The following is a 24,667-nucleotide window of genomic DNA, read 5'->3' as shown; positions in this document are numbered from 1 at the left end:
CAACAACACATCATCAGGAGGGTAAATGACCTGTGTTGTATGTGAATAAGGGGCCCACATACTATTACTGAGCCAATGACATATTCAACAGTATAGGCAAAAGCTGCCCGTCACTGCCTCAGCTGATGTAAATGAAAGATTTGTTGGAAACTTAAAAGCAAGAAAGTTTTTCTTTTAGAAAAGTGACTAAACGTAATGGGTGTGTCCAGTATTCTAAAGTGAAATATGATTGAGATGTTTCGCATCATCATAATAATAATAATCCTTGCATTTGATATAGCGCTTTTCACGTCTTCTCGACGTCTCAAAGCGCTTCAAAGAATAGACTGTGAAGTGAATTGACTGTATATTTGTGGGCGAATGCAGCAGCCAATTGCGCACAGCGGCGTCCCACAAACAGTCGTGGATTGAAAATGTCCAATTTATTATTTTTTTTCTTGAGGGATTATTATCAGGCGTGTGGAGTAAGGAAACTTGCCCGAGGTTTCACCCTGTATATTCTGTCAAGCGCTTTGAGGCGTCTCAATGGCGTGATAAGGCGCTACATCAAATGCAAGTGTCATTTATTATTAATGTGGAAAACAATGATTTTAGTTATGGAAACAATACGTCTCTCCAGCCCGAACTATCCAAAATCTTTGTTGTCAAATACATTTTCATGTAAGCACTGTCCCTTTAAGCTCCCTCCACCCCCCTCGTAAATCACCAGTGTTGCAGCTGGTGGCTGTCTTTATCTGCCACCGACAGACACTACCTCCTGTAACTCTCTACTTGCTTTTTTGGCAAGTAACTGGAATTTGGACTTTGACTGAATTAGTATCCATCAGAAGCCTCCTCTGGCAGAGTTCTTACTGGAACTCTTTGCTGAATCGGTTTTGCTCACTATCTGGTCATCTTCGCACCTCACTGTTGTAAGTATCAGACGTGGGTGTGTGGTGTAGGGGTGGTGGGAATATTTCGAATTGTACTTCCGTCTCAAATGGTAGTTCACAGCATTGGAGAGAACTACCGTAATCTCAATTGATTTCTCTCCTTGCCCTCTTTGTGAACACTGATATTCTTTTATTTCAAAAGTTTATCCAATCGATTTGGTACATTTAAATCCCCGGTTGGAGCTCTCCGATCGGCCCCTAATGCTTATGTGAGAGGATTTTTCTTTCTCAGAGTAAATCGAGATGCATGGCTTTCCCTACATTGAGGGCCTGTGCGGTGAAACTAGAAGCTCCGAACAACTGGTGTGTTTTTTAGTAGATTTCTTAATTAAGAAATGTGGACTACTCCTAGTGACTGAGAATAGGTAATAGAAAATAGGAAGAATGTTCGTGCAAGTCTGTGTCTTGGATTTCTTCATTAAGAAATATTGCAAAATCGTCCCTGTAATTTGGGTTATTGCGAAAGAATATTCTTGATCAGAGATTCAAAAAATAATCTCTATTCACTGCTCCAAATCTCCCACTGCCCCCATACCCCACTCCCCCCAGCAGAAAGAGACTGAAACTAAATGGATAGTAGGTCTTCCTGTACGTTGCGTGCAGGCTGGTGGGAGTTTATGAGGAACATAGCAGTGTCTCTACTGGATTCAGTGGGGAGGGGGTGCAATGTGTGCACACTGTCATTGGCTTAAATAGAACTGAACCAGTTATTCAGTTCTATTTAAAAAAAACAATAATAAATTGGTCGTTTTCAATCTACGACTGTTTGTGGGACATTGCTGTGCGCAATTGGCTGCCGCGTTCGCCCACAAAAATACAGTCAATTCACTTTACAGTATATTCTGTGAAGCGCTTTGGGACGTCCTCCCGACGTGAAAAGCGCTATATCAAATGCAAGGATTATTATTATTATTCACTCTCCAAAATGGGCAGGTCTTCAGCCTTGGAAAAAAAATGGGATCTGGAAGTATATAAATACTAAATTGGGGAAGGAAACCCAGAACAATTCTTTCGGGTACAGCAAGACGAGGAGAAAGGTTCAGGGTTGGATGACCAATTTCAAGACAGACAACAAAAAATAATAATAATAATTTGGTCACTCAATTCACAACTGTTTGTGGGACACTGCTGTGTGCAATTGGCTGCTGCATTTCGTCCGCTTTGATATGTCAAATGCAAGGATTATTATTATATTATCAGGAAATATTTATTTCAAGAAGAAACCAAACCAAAGTAGAGGCCAGAATGCAGAACGCAATTCGAAAACAGTTTGATGTTGTAATGGATGGTACTGGAAATGGTGGAATCAAATCGGCTCGTTCAAACTTGACCCTGTGAGGTCCTGACCTTGTGAACATATCCTAACAGATTGGCTATATTTACATAGGGAAGGATAATAATAATAATAATCCTTGCATTTGGTTTACGTATTACACGTCTTCTAGACGTCTCAAAGCGCTTCACAGAATAGACTATAAAGTGCATTGACTGTATATGTGTGGGCGAAAGGCAGCAGCCAATTTAATAGCGATGTTATAAGGCGCTATATCAAATGCAAGGATTATTATTGATAATTATTATAATAGAGAAGCACAAATGTTGTCATTACTATATCAGAGTTCAAAATGAAAGCACCTCCTCAAGACAGACAGCAAGATTAAGCACTCAGCCAAACATCAGTGGATCAAACCACAGAACCCAACAGCCTGCTGACGTGAGAGCTGACATTGCAGTTCTGCTTTTCACTCAGATGGCGTGAGAGGTGGGGGAGGGGGCAGAAGGGACATCTGTCAGAGCTTGAACAAAACACATTCTCTATGTACCTGTGGCAGGAAGTCAGCACATAGTGCTACATCACGATCCAGAATGATGTCTCATTTCAGCCCTGAAAACGGTGGAGTTTTTCTCCCAGTTACGTTGGCTTAGATTCCATTCCTCGTCCAAATTTACCCCTTCCGCGACCCCCCACCCCCACACACACAAAAAAAAATTGGCTGCTTTCACTAGCTCTACTGGACTAATTCTGCCTCCTCGTTGTATTCTCTTATGTTTTCTCATTGGACAGCAAAGAAAATTTCTATTTTAAAAGTAAGTGATTGAAATAGTGGTTTACAGGGAAGCACTGCTCGCTGTAAAGGGATCTTTGCCGTCTATAGTTTGAACGTAAGAACATCTGCCCAATTCCCAAGTATGTTCAAATCCTCCTGTCGGCCTATCTTGTTCAGCTTTGCAAGCTACCACCTTGATTAGCTTGGTGTCGTCTGCAAATGTAGCTGCGATCTATCACTGTGATTATCACTACTCGCACAATACTGGCCGAGTCCTGAAGTCGCAGAGTATTGTTATGAGTCATCGACTTTCACGTGCAGAGCAGAAATTAATATGCTGCTTAATACGAAACGCTTCTAGGTTTTAATCAAAAACCATTCTCCGAAGCTCCCTTGATAGTCTGGTGCGTAGTCTAGTTCGAGCGCTCTGATACGCCTCCCGGCGTGGAAGGCGCTAAATAAATGCAAGTTGTTGTTGTTATTGTGTGTACAGGCAGTACAGTAAAACTCGCATCACATTCAGTACGACTTACTGAAAGTACAGAAGCGGTGTCATGAGTTAGGAGATGACTTGCATAAGAATTAGGATTATTCCGGCCAAGAAACTGTTACAATTTTTAGTCCTTTATCCGATTTATAAAATACGACGAGTGCAAAGAAATCTAAATGGGTTCTGTTAGAAGATGTTGGAATCACTTTCTCGCAACCCCCCCCTTTCCTCGGGATAGAGCTCCACAAGAACCCTCCTAAGTGGTCATGATTCATGTGAAAACATTTCACAATCTCATGTTGGAAATGTGAAATTCTTCGAAGTTGCACCTCAGGTTAAAAGGGCTTGAACCTTGTATTGGGTGTTACTGCCAGAACCCACATTTTGTGTACTACTATAATAGTAATAATCCTTGCATTTGATATAGCGCCTTATCATGTCTGCGAGACTTCTCAAAGCACTTCACAGAATATACTGTAAAGTGAATTGAATGTATATTTTGTGGGCGAAACGTGGCAGCCAGTTGTGCACAGCGGCGTCCCATAAATAGTCGTGGATTGAGGGGAGAGTTTGTGTAAAGACTCCGAACGTCCGATTTAGCACTTTCTTTTTATTGTAAACTGTTTTGCTTGTCGAGAAACATGTTCTCTTTAAAAAAGAGAAGGGAGTTTCTCCCGATGATCTGGCCGACAAAGCCTACATAAAATTGTTCATTTGCTTCATGGCAGTTTGTGGTACATGGCTGCATGCAAATTGGCTGCCGCATTTGCCTACAAATACAGTCGCTATACTTTACAGTAAATCCTTTGAAGTGTATCGAGATATCTTCTTGACATGAAGCAACTTGGGACGTCCTCCCGACGTGAAAGGCGCTTTACAAATGTAATTTGTTGTTGTTGAAAGGTGCTATTTCAAATGCAAGGATTATTATTGAGTCCTTAAAATAAAGAATCAGCCCCAGGTACAGCAGAAAAATTCTTCTGCTTTTTCCCAATATTAAAGCCGCAAAATATAGAAGTTTTTTTTACACTTGAGATATATTCTGAGAAGCGCTTTGAGATGTCTCGAAGATGTGATAAGGCGCTATATCCAATGCAAAGATTATTAGTAGTAGTACATGGATTGCTCTACCAAAAATGGTGGTTAAAACAGAATCCATAAATCCTCTAAAAGGGAATTGCGCAAATATCTAATAGAGAAAAATGAAATGCGAGGAAAAAAGGGGAGGGATTAAGTGACCAGTTCTTTGTGAGCATTCAATGTGTATCCTAATGTGAGTTATCTGTGTAATTCTGTGCAGACCGTTGGGAAGGGTTCGCTGTGGTGTGTCGACCCACAATACAGGCCAAACCTTATCCAGGCCCTGATGAAGACACCGTATTATTCTACACTGCAGCCCTTCTATACACCACCAGCCTCACCTCCAAGGTAAGCACATCCTCTCCCCTTAGGCTCTTCCAGTCTTTGTTCAAGAGAACATGTGGTCTAACCAGCTCTACAGCACTACCTCTCCTTTGCAATGTAACCTTGAGCATTTTAACCTATTAAACTAATGTTGTTTAAGCAGGGAGAGTGAAGGGGTTGCTTTGAATAAGATCTCTGTGATGTTTTACTTTTAAATTATTCTCAGGCTTTGCCCACAATACACGCAGTACTCGCTCCACTTTACAGTATGTCCTTTGAAGCACTTTGAAACATCCACTCAATGTGAAAGATGTTATACCAAATGTAAGGATTATTATTAAATAATTTAGCAGTAGGTGTCAGCATTAGCGTGTGGCTATACGTTGCACAAAAAACATTGAATTAAGACGTTCAACAACAACGAACAACAAAATTACATTTCTATAGCGCCTTTCACTTCGGGAGGACGCCCCAAGGCGATGGACAATCAGTGTATTGGACCCGAGATAGGGGGTCGGGATCGGGGAGGGTGGAGGGAAAGGAAGGTGACCGAAGATTGAAGGCACTCTTTCTCTGAGAGGATCTAAATGTGTTATTATTAATTCTATTTTCCAGTTCTCTTCCTAAATGAGTTAAGTGTTTTTACTGAAACATCAGCGATTCAAAAGAAATTACTGTAAAAAAAATAGTACTGTATGTAGCTGGGCTCAGTTGGAATGCCTTCATTATCACCTCTCACCTGGACTTTTCAAATGTATTCATTCCTCTCTGGTCTCCCTAGCTCCAGCATCCATAATCTCCAATTTTATCAAAAACTCCGCCGACTGCATCCTCACCCGCCCTATGTGCCTGTCAGCCCAGTCATCACCAGACTCCACTGACTCAGGCTTCCTGCGGGTTCCCCTGGCCTCTGCAGGCCACCATTGGTGGCTAAGCTTTCAGATGCTACACCTCTTAACCTGTGAAACTTCCTCCCTCTACCCCTCCGTTTCGCCCCCTCTCTATCTTGAAGTCTGCCATCCTGGCTCATTTGGTATCACTCTCACCTCGGAGTCAGAAGGTGTTGGGTCGAACCCTCAGTTGAGGACTTTGAACCCATATCGTCTATGTTGATACTCCACTTCTGAGGGTGTGCTGCATTGATGGAGGTGCCGTCCTTCAGAGGAGACTTTAAACCATCTGCCGCTCCAGGTGGATCTTACAGATCCCATGGCACTATTTGAAAAGAGAAAGGAGTTTCTCAGTGTCCTGGCTAACAATCCCCCAAAATAAAACAAATTTCATTCACTTCATGGCTGTTTGTGAGACGTTGGTGCATGCCATTTTTGCCCACAAAATACACAGTCAAACCATTTTACATTATATTTCATGAAGCACTTTGAGACATCTCAACGAAGTGATAAGGCGCTATATCAAATGCAAGGATTAATATGGTATTATTATATAAATAACTCCTTAAAACCTACCTGTACGGTTTAGGTACTCACCAAATAAATTGACTAAGCTATTTGTTTGTGTGTGTGTGTGTGTGTGTTGCGGGGGGGGGGGGGGAAGGAGGATATGGGAAACATCTTTCTGTATTTGTTGTGTGTAAATGTCTTTAAAAGAGGTTCATAGGCGGTGACTGACTCTGATCTGTCAGCAGACAGGAATGATGGTAAATGAGCCAGTGGTGATGTTACTATGGGAACGCATTGCAAAATATATCTATATAAAATGCATACAATGCCATCATAAAACATATTTTGTTGCTTGGCAACTAATGCACATATTAAACACCACCACACGTGTCTAGCGTTAGCACCTCTTGTAGGTACAAACGACCGGGTGAGATGCCACTGACTACAGCTCTTCATTACGATTGGGATTTTGTTTTCTGGCAAGTAGGGGAGCGGGCAGGAGAGTCCGCAATCGGAGCCGCAGGATGTTCAGTCAGTCACCTAGGTGTGCTGTGCTTAGTGTGAGGAATGTGGGTGTGTGTTTGAAAGGTCACTGCACACCGACGAGATAAGTAAATGAAGTGGCACAGACAGTGAATCGTTCACACCCTCTTTTCTCAAGAGTCATGGTTTGATTTTTTTTGCTCAGCTTTTCTCTGCTATCCCCGAATAATAATAATATAATCCTTTCATTTGATATAGCGCTTTTCAAGTCTTTTAGACATCTCAAAGCACTTCGCAGAATAGGCTGTAAAGTGAATTGACTGTATATTTGTGGGCGAAACGCGGCAGCCCATTGCGCGCAGCAGCGTCCCCACAAACAGTTGTGGGTTGAAAATGGAGGGATTATTATTAGGCTCTGTGTGGAGTAAGGAAACTTGCCCAAGGTTTCGCCCTCTGCCTGGAATTGAACCCAGATCTCTCGCTTGCAAAGCGAGTGCTCTAACCACTGAACTACAGGACTCCACATCTATCACTGCTGAAGGTATTATATAGATAATCCTTATGTGATGGGGTTTCTATGTTGAATTCTGAACTGAATCAAAAGAAGCCACATTACATCCAAACCCCTCTACCCCCCCCCCCCCCCCCCCACAATGAAGATGATCCAGTAGCGAAAGTGGCTCGTCTGGACTGGCTATGTGCTCGTCTGGACAGGGTTTACTACCACTAGACATCTGAATCATCCTCATTTGATGTCCACACCCACACCTTCCAGTAGATGTGGATACAGATCAGGAATAGGAGCTCTGGCTCATTTGTCTATCTCCAAAGGTACTGAGGCAATTGTTGTGCAAACTGCTGCACAAAGTCGAGATTGGCTAACTCAACACAGAACAAAAACCCCCTCAGTCTGTGTTTCTCAGGTTCACATTAAGCAGTAGTTTTATTGCTCAAGAAATCTTTTTAGAAATATATTTTAAAGGTGGTCTTGGTCAGCCAGGTGTCTTGACACATGAGGAAATCCCTTCACCATGCTTAAGAATATCTAAATCAGACTGAGTTCCATATATAATATATGTGCGCTATGCCATCCATAAGTTCCATATGTACTATACAATGACATTTTCCGTCTGTCTGGAATTGAATGTGTACTCTCTTCCTCAAGGGAATCCACCTTGCTTTAACTACTTGCCCAGAATATTAGGCGCAGGCTGGTGAAAGCCCAGGCTTGGACAGTCCAGAGTGTGAATTGAGGTACTATCGGAGTGTAACCAGCTAAAACCACATAGCTCATGTTGAGATCACTGTATGACAAGATTTCTGCTGGTTGTCCAGATTGGAGCACCCGCCCCATTTTGGGTTTTGGCTTGAAGGGTTTCCAGGAACTGAGTGGGAAGAATTTTTGCCTCCAGTGCTGGACTGCCTCTCTGAGGTCTGCTGACAAACCAAGTGGGCTGGCTGGTCTGCATCAGCAGTGATACAGATCCGCAGTGTCTTGGAATAGTATGACTCAGGAACTGGACTACAGAGATCACCACAGAGGGTTGACCCGATTCTGAAATTCTGTTGCAAAGTACTGTGGAATGCTGGAATCAAGTCAACCCTCTACATCGGTCCCAGTAGTCCAGTTCCTAAGGAACGGAAGGAACAAAATCTGACCTCAACATAGGAGGGGAAACAGGACTAGTTAGGACTAAGGAATTTTGAGTATCCAGAGATTACATTTGATGNTTTTTTTTGCATGATTTCCTGTCTGGACATGTAAGCTAATGGAATCTTCAGAAAGCAATTTAATATTCCCCAGAGGTTAACACTCCGCAAAGGTGGGCCCATTTAGATGACGTGTTTGCATGTGAAGCGGATGATTGAGCCATTCTGTTCCTCTTCACCTTTGCTCAAGGAGCTGACTCTTTCCTGGGGCGTGGTTCATAGTTGCTGATTGACTTCCATTCGAATGGCTTCCTGCTGTCATTTCTATAATGTGCTCATCCTTGCATTTGCTTGCAAGATTGAATGGATTCCTGGGTGATTTTTCCCCTCCCATGGTCAGAAATCCTTTCCTTCTTTTTGCTTCAGCCCAGAACAGGGAAGGGCTGACTCCCTTTACTAATTGTGCATTTACGTGATCTTAACACGGTGCTTCCAGAGGAAAGGGGGTAGGTAGTACAGAATTTGCCTCCCAGTGACCAGTCTTTTAATGGTAACTTTGAATTTTCTTTCAGTGCGTCACCACCTCCTCATCACTTCACATCGATGTCCCCTCAGCATCGAAGCTGCCTTCAGAAAGGTGAGCGCTATATAAATCTAAATGTTGTTGAGTCAGAACGTGTGCTTTCGAGCCCAAAGTCAGAACTTTTGAGTTCCAATGCGGTGCTGAAAGAGCAAAGGTGCCGCCTGTCAGATGACGCATTAAATCGAGGTCCTGGTTGCCCGTTCAGGTGTTGATAAACAAACTCAAGGGACTATTCAAAGAGAGAAGGAAATCTTGACCAACAATCCTCCACATAAAATTGGTCAATCACTTCATGGCTCTTTGTGGCACATTGCTGTGTACAAATTGGCTGCCACATTTGCATACAACTGCACAGTAACTACATTTCGTGGTTAAAATCCTGTGAAGTTCTGAAACGTTTTGACTGATGAGGTTCTATATTAAACGCAAAGATTTTACATTCACAATAATGATAATTACTATTGCCACTGCCTGGTACATTCAGTGCAATCTTAAAGCCCATTTTGGACACATTGTGGAGGACTCGCGTGTAACTGGCATTGAACAGAACTGACAATACCAAAAAGGCCTTAACATGAAACGCCAGCAGCAGAGTACAAAGCGAATCATAGAGACAGTAATTTTCTGCACAGAAGGAGGTCATTTAGCCCATTGTGTCTGCACCGCTCCTACCCGTTTTGCTGAATCTCGCAGCCCCTCTAACCCCCCCCCCCCCCCGCCCATTAACTAATCACATTTTCCTGCTCTACCCATATCCTTTAATGGTTTTACTAAAATGCTTATCCAGTTCACTTTTCAATGATCCTGCCTCAATAGCCAGAAGTAATAAGTTCCAGAATGTTGTGCTTTTGGGGTTGAACTTCAGATCCTGAAAACAAACCGTATTTCTCTGCACCCTCCCTCCCCTATCCAGGTCTTCAGTGACCGGACAAACCTGGATTGAGGGCCCCAATCAATCTTCAACCTATCTTCTATTTGACAAAAGGATACAAGTACTGTTTTGCCATTCAGGAATATCACCTGGATTTAACCTTAATTTCGCCCACAAAATATACAGTCACTACACTTTACAGTATATTTTGTGAAGCGCTTTGAGACGTCTCAATGACGTGATGAGGCGCCGTATCAAATGCAAGGATTATTATTAAAATCACTGAACTAAAATCAGACAGAATTTTGAAAAATTCTTAATTTGGAAGTTAGCTTCTTAAGTTTTTTTTTAAACCACGAAGGGAATCGCACATATCTTTTGCAAAACCAGGGCAAGAGAAGTAGAGGACAAGAATATAAACTGCGAAAGCCACAAGCTAAAAACATAAATATATAAATTTGTATTGTACACACTTATATTCTTCATGCTCAAGAGATGCCACTTTGCAGAGCCAATAACCCATCTAACATAGTACAAACGTAGACCCAGCCTCAGACTCATGTCTGTTTCAGTAAAGAGAAGAAGAAATGGGGACAAGCCAGGAAAAACGATTTAAAAACTAGTCATATTGGGTAGTGGACCTTGTGGAGTAAAATCCACTAATGGTTCAAAATAGTGGAGTAGCCTGAACAATGTACACAGTAGTTTGGTGCCATCTCGATGTTTTTTATGCAGCTCTATCCTCTTCTGCGCAATACGTTTCTATGTTTCTATATTTCATGGAAATATAAAATACTTTGCTCACCCACATTATACACAATCACTCCTTTTTACAGTAAATGACTAAATCTGACCAACCATAGTAGTTTGTTATTTTGTAATTATTTATAATTTATGTAATTTATAATTTATTTTGGTGCTCTCGCTGTGAAGGGCTCTGGGATACCCTCCTGATGTGAAAAGTGCTATACCAAATGTGAGGATTATTAATTAATATTTATTTGCACCTAGAGGAGAATCACTGGACTCTTCCACTGTCTAGGAGCATTGTACATGGAATAAACCCAGATCATGTGTGTGTACTATTTTTAATAAAACAACTGTCTACGTGGCACTTTATGGCCCACACAATAGTGGAGGTTCCCGGCTGGGATTTCTGTAAAATGCTGCTACATTTCTCTTTCTCCCAAACTGCAGATGGGGTGGAGGGAGAAAGGATGTCCACAGTGTACTGAGTAACGCTGGAGTGTGCAGATATCCCTTTCCATGCCCATGTCTGTAGCTATGGCTACCAAAACCTTGCCATGTAATTGGCCCTTAGTAGCTGACTAAATCTGGGCAACTATAGTGGTTTATTCATAATTTATATTGCTGCTCTCCCAGGGGAACGCAAGATGACTATTATGTTACTGGCTTATGCTAGTGAAGAGACATGATTGCTGTTTTTCTCCTGTTCCCTTGCCAGCTAGCTTCATATTCAGATTGATCTATACTCCGAGCTCAGCTCCAGGCTTTCTGATAATGAATTTTCATGTTTCTCTTGTCAGGTTCGGATATCGACGCAGCCACTGCTATGATGTTACTGAACTCATCTCCGGAACAGAGACTTGCACAATGTAAGACTGCCCACCTTTGCCATCATGCCTGTCCTGTCCAGTAGCGGGTGCTAATGAACTTTCAGTTCTCTGGTCTCTGTTGGAGATGAACCCATTTACCTGAAAATATGTTGGCACTCAGGCCCAGATATTGCCTTGGTTGAACATTCGCTAATTCAGGACATGCAAAATTTGATTCAAACCCATAACCTGTGTGGCTTGTGCTACATTACACAGTATCTTTACCCAGGAGAGCATCGGGAGTGCATGCACCAGAGATTCTAAGCAAGTAACATCCCATTCTAGTATTTTATCTTGGTGAATTGATATTGGTTCCCAGTGCATTGTACTTGAAGCAGTTTAAATGCAGCTTTAGGTACCCATATAATAATAATCCCTGCTAGGAGTAAGTACGAACCCAGTTGTTAGTCGATTGGCAGGTCGATATAAGGCATTATATCAGAGCCATTTACAGAGCCCATTGCCCAATGTTTTGCCCTGCGTGGTTCAGCTGACAGCATTCTCTCCTCTGGGTCAGAAGGTTCTGGGTTCAAACCTCAGGTTATGGCACACTCCAGTGCAATTGTGGCAAGAGAACTGTATTGTTGGAGATCTTGTCCTTTGAATGAGATATTAAGACCAATGTTCTGCTTGCCTGTTCTTCAGGCGGTTGCTAAAATTCTCATTACACTACTTGAAAAAAGAATGCAGCTTCTTCTTGTATCCTGTCCAACAATCCTACGAATAAACTGATCACTTTGTGGCTGTTTGTGGGACCTTGTGTGCAAAATGCCTGCTTCGTTCACCTGCAAATACAGTCATTATTAACTGACGGTATTTTCCATAAAGTGCCTTGTCACGTCTCAACATAAGATGCCACAAAATATATGTTCTTTCTTTGCTGGGCCTCAATGGGTAAACATGGAGTCAACCATGTTGAAAAAGAACGAAAGTTAAATAACATCCCCCATTGGAAGTCCCAATATGGAGCATTTAAAGTCCAATTTTTTTTCCCCCTGTTCTCATGTTCCTGTTTTCACGTGTGGTAAACCTGCCTAAACCATGTCCTGTTCTACTTATTTACTTTTGCAGGTGGCCAGTCTAAGGAACACAGCCCAATGCCAAGCCGAAAGCGGACTCACAAACGTGCACTTTCCAAGCTTGCGCCGAGTGCAGTGAAAACAAACGAAACCATACACAGGACAAGGTAACCGGGCTACCCTCAGACATCCTAATGGGTATTAAACAAGACAACATTCTGAACAGTAGCTAAAATTACACATAATTTTCATAAATTTGTGGGGGGGGGAGCAGCATATCCTAGCTCTGAAATGACTGAGATTATATATGTGTATATATATATTATATATATATGTTATATATTTTTTCACCTTCGCCACTCCTGAGAGTGCTTGACCCTTTCTTTCAACTGGGTACCTCGTTCAAGTGACCAGTAAGAAAACAATGATTGTTAATGTACTTTTGCACCATGAGGACCTCAACAATCCAGGTCAATCTACCCGGCACCATTAACGACCAACTCACCAGTGTGAAACTGAGCCATGTGAGCCCAGGGAAGTCACAAGTTCAAATCCTCATTTGTGCACGTTCCAACAGCGGAACTGCTAGCGATCAGGAACACAGCTAAATAGTAGCTGACTCTGGCTTTCAATTAACTGAATGCAGGCTGGGATTTGAACCTGCAACCTCCATGTCCTGGTGTCCACTGGGCCACCTGAGCTTTAGAATAATTGACTGAAAGTCTCCCTGCAGCTTTATGTTCAAATTTAGTCTCTTCACTGTAGCAGAAGGTGTAACGTTTAGTCAACTAGGTAAAATCAAATGATCTCAACCTTCATTTGTCTTCATTTTTATTTCTTTTGTTTCAGGGAGGGCCTGGTCACGCCTCCATCGCATCAGACCGGCCAACGCCTATCTGGGTTATCGGACGTTAGTGGCGATCCGAAAGAAGATCACAATTACAGCGCAAACGGGGCTGGCGCCACCTCCCAGCGCAGCGAGTCCAGGTCCAGTATTTCGTCCTTCTCCTCTGTTGAGGAGGTCTACGCGTGTGTCCCGAAAGCCAGCCGCGGGGGCAGCGATGGCAGCGATGGCTTCCACAGCGATGAGTCTGGAGTTGAAGACTGCGAGGACGAATCAAGTGACCCGCTGGGGCCCAGAGTTTACAAAGCCCAGCGTCGGGCCAGCAGTGGCTCTGGGACACTGCACTTGCCCGGGAAAAGCTGTAAAGCGGCACAGCACGAGGTTGACGACGAGCTGAAGGAGGCAGCCGGGTCGCTCCTCCACCTCGCCGGGATCCATATGTGCCTGGATTCTTTGGTCGGTAAACCGGGAAAGAGCCGGAGTGAAAAACGTGGAGTGAAATAGCCACCCACTTCTCTCCATTCCCCAATTCCCTTCCCCCTGCCATTGTGTGCAAAATGTGGCAATATTTCTTCATCGGAAATCTTCTCAGAGGAAGACAAAAGCCATACTATGACTGAGGCTGTTTTTGCCCGGCTACATAAACTGCCATGTGCTGCATCTTTCTGCAAACGAGAATTTCCTCGTGGGTGGCACATGTTCTTAAAGTGGACTTTATGGGAACCATCACATGCAATGTAACTGCCATGCATGTCAAAAGTAGGTGTTCAGACCTTGTTTTATTGGTTAAATTTTCAAGTAGTGGTTGGAGAGGCACAAAAGTGTTTTCTTTTTAATATATATTAAAAATGGGGGGAGGGGGGGGGTTAAACCTCACTATTCAGAGCAAGAAGGGGTGTGGGGCTTTGCAATATTTCCAGCATTTTGAGATAACAGTGTACGTCTCAAATCCAGCAGGTTGGTGACAATATTTAAAACCTTAAAACTCTCTACCACATAAGCAAACTCTTTCCCACTCAAGTCCTTGGTTCCAAGAGAACAGTTACAGTACATCCCTGCCAATTTGAAATAAAGTTTTAAGAAAATTCAAAATTGTCCATGTTTTAATAACCAGTGACAGGGCTGCACTTAACATTTAAGTAAAATTTTAAAATTGCTATGCAGTTGGGTTATAATTTTTTTAAAAAAAATGTTTTGGTGCATTTTTGTGGTTTCTAGAGAACAGTACGATAGACATTATTCGTTGGGAGGGAGGAATTTAAAAAAATGGCTGCTTTTAAATACGAAACTTTTCAAAAAAGAAGCCACCTCAAATTTACATAAAATGCATAGTGAATAACTCTGCCATCCTCATCTGGGGACTCGCCTGGTAGTGGAGTAATTTTCTGGGGGTTCAGTGTACCTCTGCCAACAGCTCGGAGCACATAGAATGGGGTCAGCCTGCCGAGGGTGGTAGCTGCGTTTACATGTACAAAGTTAAACTCCGTAACACATGTATACACGAAAAGCAAAATAGCAGGTGTGGTGAGGTGCAAGACTGTGATCCAATTCAGGGGGCGGGAGCTTGGGGGTGTTTTATAAATGAGTCGGTGGTCAATGACACCCTACTTTGCTTTGCGACTCACTATCGGATCGCTTAATATACTGTTCTTGTGTTTTTCATTGTATGCCATTCTGTGGAAGTTTTTTTACTCTTGTTTCTCTGCACCAGACACTTCACTGAGAAGGGAACAGTAACATGATCTGTCCTGCACCCAAATCAAGGTAGAACCATTTGAGTTGTCTTTCTGTGTACCCTTCCTGCTACTCCCCCTCCCTCATCCAGTTCAGCATTTTCACCACATGGGTTTGATTGAAACAGTAATCTTGCCATATTGCTCATGCAAATCCATCTCCTGCTACTCTATGGTACAGAGCATTGCTGCCACAAGTGCAATCCCTCACCTCTAGCCCAATCAAATCTCAGGGAATGGTTTAATAGTACAAAACATTCATCAATTCTGAAACCTTTCCAAAGCCCTGTCCACCAGCATTAACCAATTCCAACTCTGTTTTGGTTTGGGTCGAGCTGGTGCATTTTCTAATCTGATTAGATACCATTTATTTTCCTGCATTTGCTGACAAGAGTCCTTGGCACTGGGGTGCTTCCTCCTTCTGTTCTCTTTACCAATAAGCAGTATGGTATTCTGTCACTGCTGATGTAATGTGCATTGCTTTTGTCTCAACCCGCTCATACAGAACCCTCATAAAATGTAAATAAATCTTCATGGAAAACCTGATCATTACAACCAGCTTTGATCTCAGGTGTACAGGACTTTCAGAAATTGTAGGTCTAACACTACAAAACAAAATGCTACTCCATTTTAAGGGTCAGTGGAAGAGGAATATTATTTTGGAGGAAATACATGAGGATATGGCAAATAATATGTTTGATTAGCTCCAGGATATGCAAGTACTAACAGCAGTGGTGGGAGGGAGGCTGGGCTCATTGCCAGTGCCAGATGCATATTATCGTTTCTCGTAATTCCGAATTAAAAGGTAAACCTCCTTTGACTTGGGATCAGTCAAATGTGAGCAGTTTTGTTGGTATTGCTATTGGGGAGAGAGTGAGGGATTCGTGTCCAAATAATGGTACAGATATGAAACCATTTACTAGTCCAGTGTTGAAGTACACGGTGTACCGAGGGAGAGTGTGGGTGGAGAGTTTTCATTTTCTGTGTGTACCATTGTAGGAAACGTTGCATCATGGATTTGAGCTGCTAGTTAATGCAGTCATTTCCTGACGGTAATCTCTTTGCCAGATTTCAGTCAATCACCAAGTGTTTTTACAACGTAAAGGAAAAAAAATCCACAATGGGGTAATGTGCATCTGTGTTTTACAAACGAGGACATGTCTGATGCAGCTTTTAGATAGAATCCTGGGAAGTGGTTCATCAGCATCGTATACGTGTGGAATGTGGCTCTTCACAGGTTTTCATGACTGAGTGAGGTTGATTTTTCCCCATCCGTATGAATGAAGAGAAACTGAGGACAAACCAGACTAGGCCTGTTGCACAGCACCTAGTTGCTGGTATTGCAAGTGACCCAGGAATAGTTCACCTCCTGGTCTTTAGATAGGGAATGATACAGTGGCGTGTCAGACAATTTTAAAGCACAATAGTTTGAAAGTTCCTGAGCTTGTTCATCACTCCTTTGGGACCAATTCCAGATGTTGCTTTTTTCAACAGCACAAACTCTTTCTGACAGCAAAATGATTCAATTGCATGTAAAGTCCCCCTTTGGGTCTAGAGGTGTGATACACAAATAGCAATAGCATTCAACTGGGGTATTTTTAAAGCTTCTTTGTCACCAGAACGTTTTAAGTTACCTTTTTTTTACCAATCCACCTTTTCCTCCTCAGAATCTTGCTAAAACACTCAACAGGGGAATACATTCCCTCTAGATTCTCATCATCATCATCTCATCACACCGTTCCTCTTTGCTGCAAATGGTTTCTTCATTCAGCAAATGGTTCCACATCAAACTTTGTGTTTTTAAGATCCGAGATTTATTGGCACGTTTCCTAAGCTTCCAGCACCACCTCCTCCTCTCTGCATTCAGAAGATGTGACAGGAGGTGGTCTGTCCAGTCAATTGAAAAGTTAATTGTGGCATTGAACTCCTCTGTGTTGTGATACGTCTATACATCTAGGAGCACTTGCCAAAAATCGTCTTCCTTTTTAATGCAAATCGCAGTGTACTTAAATACACATAGGAAATAGCTGTGACCATACACACAAATAATAGCCTGACCTAGGAATCTCCCATCCTTGAAATGAGCGTAACTAATCTTCCAACACACCTGGGAAGATCAGCTGGGCTTCTTGAACGCTGAAGAATACTTCCTATTGTCCTATAGTTTTTTCTTTAAATTATATCATTACTTTAAAAAAAATGTACAGCAAAGATGCAGAGTTTAGAAAACAGTTTTTTTAAAATATAAATGAAACTCACCTATAGAATGAACAGATTTCAAGATGGCTGACCATACCAGCACACAAAATGGTTCCTGGTCTCAGAAACAGGGATATACTGGTTACCTGCCTTTACTTTGCCATCTGGTGGTCAGCAATGATGTCTCATTAAGGTTTTTTTTAAATAAAAAAACTCTGCCATTTCCTCATTTTCAAAACTTATGTTTACAGAGTTTCTTGTTGCTAAAACAGCCACAGATTTTACCTAAATCCACCCAAGTGTAACATAACTTCTTTATTATAATAATAATCCTTGCATTTGATATGGCGCCTTATCATGTCTTCGAGATGTCTCAAAAGTGCTTCACGGAATATACTGTGAAGGAATTGACTGCATATTTTGCGACAAAAACCTTATTGTTACTTATCATACGTTCACTAAATTTGAAGAGAAAGAAAGGTAAGAAATTGACTGGCACAGTAATTAAAAACTTCATTATCCTTCATGAGAGGTGTAGTGAGGGATAAGGGAATCGATATCTAAACAGCTCACAAGATAAAAGTTCCCTAAACCTGTGATTGTGTTGTATTGGCACAAAGACTTGCATCCCATGTGGCTGCTAGGGCCATTGACATTAATTTGACCATTTTGTATCAGCTCATTGGGAAGGATATTTAAGCAAACGAGTTGCTCTCTTTGAATACATTTTGAAAATAAAGCTACACAGTACCTTGGGACGTCCTCCTGCTGTGAAAGGCGCTATACAAATGTAATTTATTATTGTTGATCAGAGCAATACAGTAATGCAAATAGGGAGGGGAGAAAGAATAAGACTTAAGTGTTTTGTGCAACCCAATATCATATTTCAATAACAACTTGCATTTACATAGTGCCCTTCATGCGGGTTAGAGTTTCGGAGCACTTAAGTTGTGTGTGTATGGGTGGGGAGGGGGGAATGGATAGTTGCGATTTCCACCTTTGATTGCAATTTATATGTAGCATTGGCATTACGTTAAATCTGTGGCTGTTTTAGCAACAATGACACTTCATACATCTTTATGACACTTTACTTTTTCTGGAGGTGCTGTCAAGCTGGTGTGGAGTTCCTTGTGCGCCAACAGCTTTCTGGTACCTTGTCATTCTTCATGTTGAGGCTAAGGATTTAGCTTTCTTTTAATGAAGGGGATAAGGAAGCGGAGGAAAAGTGGTGGTGTTTCCACAACTCTATTGACACCAATGAGAATGTTCGGAGAGAAATCCTCTGAGAACATACCATCAAGAGATGTTGGGGAAGAAAAATATCAGGGTATATTTTGAATCGGGTAACTTGAGTGGGATTTGCTTATTTTATTGTCACAACTTTTCACAATGTTGTACGTTTTATTTTTTTGCATGAGCCATGGCATTCTGCCCGAGTTTTCATCAAGTAATTTATATTTGGTTCTATTATGTGTCCCATCTGTCTATATACAGAGTATTTACAGTTTGGGCCAGCTACTCCACAACCACGACAAATTACATTTGTGTAGCGCCTTTCACATCAGGAGGGCGTCCAAAGGCGCTGACTCGGGTAATTGTGGGATAGAATTAGGACCTTGTGTGAAAGAGATGGAGGTCTAAAATTCCATCGAGTCTTAGGCTTATAAGACTATTTTGTCGTAAAATTTAAGACTGTGCAGAATTTTGGAAAATTACGTCCCCCGCCTCGCACACCCCACCATTGGCGGGCGGGCCTTCAGCCACTCTGCCCCCACCCTCTAGAACTCAGTCCCGCAGTCCCTCCGCATCACCCCCTCCCTTGCCTCCATCAAGACCCGTCTCAAAATATAAATTACTCAATGAGAGCTCAATTTTAATTGCCAAAATAGCTTTTTTATTGTTTTAAATTTAGTTTTTCCCTTCCTCTCTCATATGCTGGGGTAGAGTCCACAGGTGTTGGCTGCCCTTCATCACCTCACACGTGGCAAATTCTTGGTGTGTCTAACCTATGTTGATCACTAAAAAATAGCAACTTTTTCCTACGTCTTAATGGATGGGATTTCCCAGTATAAAGATGCAGGTACAATACTATACAGGTTATAAGACAGGGACGGGGGAAACGTCTTTGTTGAGCCAAATCATTTCCTTTTATATCAATGTAAGCACATTTCCAATAGGGCACTGGATGGAGATCAGGAATGGTTGATTTCTCCTTCCCCTGCCCAGGGGGGCAAATTTGTAGCAGTGTTTTAAATATTCAATCTATCCTTGGAAATGCTGTCAAACGACATTGCAGTGGAACGAAGGGGACACATGACTATCTAAGTTACTGAATTTGTGCTGTGTGACTGCTTGTGATGCAAGTTATACCAAAACCTTCTGATGCCAACCCAATTCTTGTAAAGGTTGTTTGAACCTATATGTTTTAAAACTGTTTAATTACACCTGCAGAAACTTGTATGCTACCCTTTGTTAATTAAAAAGTTTTATATTGTTTATTTTCACCAAAGATATGCAAATTGCATACATATGGTAATTATTGAATAAACTTTTTTGTTTGTAAAATGATGGCTACAATTAAATTTGTGCAGTTATGTCTTTTTGTTAGTTGGTTGGAGAATGAAATCCCTCTTGCTTTCATCTGTGTCCTTGGTATGCCCATGTCATATATTCCCTGCATCACGCTGGCTGGTTCATTATCAGCCAGTTGGAGGGCTGGTGTCCAAGGTGACATTTCTGGCGAGTAAATTGTAGAGTTGAGTGGATCCTCTGTGGTAGTCTCAGTAATCCGGTTACTGGATTTTACAATACTGAAGGCACTGCTGACAATGAACCAGACAGCCTGACATGTCAGCAAGACACGGAGGAGTAGACCAGTAACTGGGAGCTGGGATTCTTCCCATTCCCTTCCTGTTTACTGCTAGTCAAAACCCTGTTTTTAAGCTTCCACCACTAATCTTGCGACACCTTCATGAGGACACTTCCTTTACACTGGCAGCTCCAGAGGCAGCAAGATGCATGTATGTTCCACTTAACTCATGTATCATTACTTAAGTAATAATAATAATAATCCTTGCATTTGACTAGCTTCTAGCATTAATCATTCACAGCTCCTCGAAACTCAGACCCTGCTGCTGTTTGCACATAGGCTTCAAAGTCAAAGATAGAAGTACCTGATGTAAGCCATGACCTTTTATACTGTGAAAGATAATAATAATTTGATATAGCGCCTTATGTCTTTGAGACGTCTCAAAGCGCGTCACAGAATATACTGTAAAGTGAATTGACTGTATGTTTTGTAGGCAAAATGCGGCAGCCAATCGTGCACAGCAGCGTCCCACAAGCAGTCGTGGATTGAGTGACTTAATATTTTTATTGCTTATTTAATTTATTATTAAGATTCCTACTATAATCTTAATTCTCTTTCTGATACTGATTGATCTGTTCTGGATTTTCAACATTTTTGTGTTTATATTTCAGATTTCCAGCATTCACCGTCTTTATTTTGATCTACAGCCTCTTGTTCTTTTTGGGTTGTGATTGGTGTGAAGGTGAAGAGAAGGCAATTTCACCAATGTCCTGGTCAACAGTCCTGTGTGCAACAGTCTGGCTGCTGCATTTGCCAGAAAAAAAGTCATTATACTTTCAGTAAATCCTGCGAACACTTTGTTGTCTTCAATACGTGATAAGGTGCTTTATCAAATGCGAGGGTTATTATTATTTGGTATACTCTTTCATCATGCACTCTTCCATAAAAGCAGGAAATTTAAAACATGCTGACAAGAAAGCAACATGTTGACAGGAAAGCAGACAATTGGGATTAGCATCGTCTGCTCCAGTGGAATGCGCACTAGCAAAGGTTTGATATAACCTCCTGTGCTATACTTTCTTTGATTCTATGAAAACCGCCTTAAAATGTTACTCAGTGGCAGCACATGATAAAAGTTTGTGTTACTCTGAGTACTTACTGTACAGTAATAATAATAATCCTTGCATTTGATATATCACATTATCGCGTCTTCGAGACGCCTCAAAACGCTTCACAATATACTGTAAAGTGAATCGACTGTATATTTTATGGGCAAAACGCGGCAGCCAATTGTGCACAGCGGCGTCCCACAAAAAATCGTGGATTGAAGTGACCGATTTATTATACTTTTAAAGGAATTATTACCCCCGGAAAGCGATCCGCCATCGACTAACAACCGGGTTCCTACTTACTGCTAGGTAAACAGGCGTGTGTGTGGAGTAAGGAAACTTGCCCAACGTTTCACCCCCGCTGGGAATCGAACCCAGGTCTCGCTTGCAAGGTGAGTGCTCTTAACCACTGAGCTACAGTTCTCCAGATCCAATGATTGCCATGAGAGTGCCCTCTAGTGTTACATAGCAACATCAGAACTAATGCAGAGAACAAGAACTTGGACTAACGCACGTTGTGCTGCCCAAAATGGAAGAGGATACTCTCACTACCACCATTTTATGTACAACGATTTAACCATAAACACACATTTCTAAATAGGGTGGCTTTTCAAATACACTGCTGCCAACTTCTGACAGAGGCGCTTCTGCTGACGGAGACTTTTAAGTAAATTCATAATTTCTTCTTCCCATTCAGAAAAAATTCTCACATAGTTTTCACTTTTTGTATACAGTCGAGCTCCAGTTTCGAGTTGAGCTCTGAGTACCTCCTGGCCTGGAGTCCTTCCAACAGGGTTGTTCTGATGATGGGAACCTACACGGACAATATTCTAGTAAAAGAAACTACATCTGGAAACGTTACCCCCAATTCCATCAAAAAGGTATATGTGATCTCCTGGGGAAATTTTCTAGGGTCTATAATCACAGTGAATTCCGTTTAATGGAGCCTGAAATTCATTTTTTGTCCATATCCCAGGCGGGGCTTGAAATCTTGTCAGCACATTTGCTTGGTGAACAAACACATACTCTGAAAAGATAGTCATTACCTGGGAAGTACAGATGTTGCTCAGCTCTTCCCTGAAATCTTATCCAAGCTTACGTTGTTGCTTGCACATCAAAAGCTCATAAAAGCATCAAACTGCTTTTCATGTTGCAATCTTTTCTTTCCATGCTACGTGTTGCGTGCTATACTTTTAAGCAATTATACTATCACGCAATGTCATCGGTAGGCTTAACGTTGTATTCATGTGGGATAGCAGGTTTGTCTGAAAGTTAGAGCCTCACACATAGCATTAGTATGCGTCAAAGCCACACTACGACATTGTTATACACATTCTCAGACTTGATGGCGGAGGGGAGAGAGAGAAGAGGGCTCTCTCTCCCCTCCGCCATCAAGTCTGTGCAAAGCTATGCATTTATGTATCGTGCCGACATAACACTTTAGTTCCAGTTTTTGCTATATGTATATTTTTAAAAATTAGGTTTGTAAATATAGTACTATCTTATAACGAACCAAAGAAGAAGCTGCTACAATATATTGAGTTGGAAATGCAATGGTTCATAATATTCAAAAATACATTGAATAATTATCAAATCCATTATGAAACTTTGCATTGTTACCCCCGTCAAATATCCTTCGATTAACCTCAACCAAAACACTATTACAGGATGAGTCAATAGCCAGGCTACATTATATAGAGTGATGTGCTATATAATCATCCCCATCACTATCAATTACATTCCTTCCAGCAAGCTCAGACTAGCAGTTGGAAAGTGATGAAAAAGCTGAACATTTACATTTTAAAATGGACATTTCACAATATAACACAGTAAGGACACGCGTGACAAGCGTGACAAATCCAGCTATTTAAATTGGCTCTCTTAAGTACTGCGGTCATAGACCCTAATCCTGATACATACGTACGTACATACACACACACACACACACATACATACACACACATACATACACACATACATAAGTACATACATACATAAGTACATACATACATAAGCATTCACTTTCCAGCAGGGGGTCACCGGACATCATCCACAATCAGGAACAGTTGATCCCCCCCACATCTCCCGGTCCAGCGCGGCTGAGACTAACTGTACAGTCGTTCCTGCCTGAGATCAGCACAGAAGAGAGGGGCCTTCTTGGACTTTATAGGTCAATTTCACACCAATTTCACACACTTTACTGATGAGCCATCAGAGTTTGATAAACTGCTTTTGCTGTCCTATATTCTTTTAAAAGGGAATGTACAGACTGACCAAAAAGTCATGAGACCATTTGTTTTAATAATAATTTACTGTATTTCATCATCATTTCTTTAAAACTTTATTAGACATTGTAATGATATTATGACTTTTTGGTCACCCTGTACAATACAATTTAAATTTATATAGCACCTTACATGTCAGAAGGACGCCTCAAAGCACTTTTCACAACTGTCTGGGCAGTCGGGTTGGGGGAGGGAGGGGGAGAGATGACCTAACGTGCGGTTGAACCTCTCCCGGTTAAACTTCGGTCACACCTCTCCCTCCACTCCCTGCTCTAGCTTCTGCGATCTGGTTTTCGCCCTGTCCACAGCACAGAGACAGCGCTTGTCAAAGTCACAAACTATGTCCTCTCCATCTGTGACCAGGACTCCCTCTGCCTCCTCCTCCTCCTCCTGGATCTCTCTGCCACGTTTGACACAGTTGACCACGCCATCCTCCTCCACTGGCTCTCCTCCCTCATCCACCTTAGTCGGACTGCACTCGCATGGTTCGAGTCCTACTCAACTAACTGCCTCTATTTCATCTTGGCAAATGGTTTCTCCTCTTGCCCCCGCCCGGTCACCTGCAGGACACACCAGGGCTCCGTCCTTGGCCCTCTTCTTTTCCTTATCTATATGGTCTCTCCGGGCGATGTCATCTGCATACATGCATAACCTTCCACGTGTAACTTTCCACACAAATCTACTTTGCCTCCTCCAGTACCAACCCCAGGTCCGCCGATGTTCCATCAGCTTGTCTGGCAGACGTCAGGGCCTGGATGAGTGCAAACTTCCTGCAGCTGAATGTGGACAAATGCAGCCGAAACCCCATTGCATGAGTTTGTCACCTCCCGCTTGGATTATTCAAACACACTCCTCGCCGGTGTCCCCAGCTCCACCATTCACAAGATCCAGCTCATTCAGAACTCTGCCACCCACATACTTACCCAGACCAAGCTCCGTACCTACATCTCAACAACAACAACAAGATTCCATTTATAAAGCGCCTTTCACGTCAGGAGGATGTCCCAAGGCGCTGAAGCTCTCACCAGCTCTGGCCAGTCTCTATTGGCTCCCCATTGCCGAACGGATCGACTTGAAGGTCCTCACGCTCATGTTCAAATCCCATCACTCTTTGGCACCTCCCGACCTCTCTGACCTCCTCACTTCCCAATCCACCTCCCGGTGCCTCCACTCGACGGGGCACCGACCTCCT

At 42.2% G+C, this 24,667-nt stretch overlaps 1 protein-coding gene across 1 annotated transcript in view; it reads left to right on the top strand.

Moving 5' to 3' along the window:
- foxn2a (forkhead box N2a) overlaps positions 1 to 17,635 on the top strand; it is a 42,043-nt gene extending 24,408 nt beyond the window's left edge. The window contains exons 3-8 of the mRNA XM_042333169.1: positions 818 to 911; positions 4,771 to 4,898; positions 8,980 to 9,044; positions 11,409 to 11,477; positions 12,549 to 12,663; positions 13,346 to 17,635. Of these exons, the coding sequence (XP_042189103.1) occupies positions 818 to 911; positions 4,771 to 4,898; positions 8,980 to 9,044; positions 11,409 to 11,477; positions 12,549 to 12,663; positions 13,346 to 13,844 (970 nt within the window). The 3' untranslated portion in view covers positions 13,845 to 17,635. The remainder of the gene's footprint in view (positions 1 to 817; positions 912 to 4,770; positions 4,899 to 8,979; positions 9,045 to 11,408; positions 11,478 to 12,548; positions 12,664 to 13,345) is intronic.
- The last annotated feature ends 7,032 nt before the right edge of the window (positions 17,636 to 24,667 follow it).

Source organism: Callorhinchus milii, unplaced genomic scaffold (assembly GCF_018977255.1).
Source record: "Callorhinchus milii isolate IMCB2004 unplaced genomic scaffold, IMCB_Cmil_1.0 Scaffold3, whole genome shotgun sequence".
Lineage (NCBI taxonomy): Eukaryota > Metazoa > Chordata > Chondrichthyes > Chimaeriformes > Callorhinchidae > Callorhinchus > Callorhinchus milii.
Note: the sequence above shows the minus strand (reverse complement) of the source record. Positions and strands in the feature narration are given on the sequence as shown.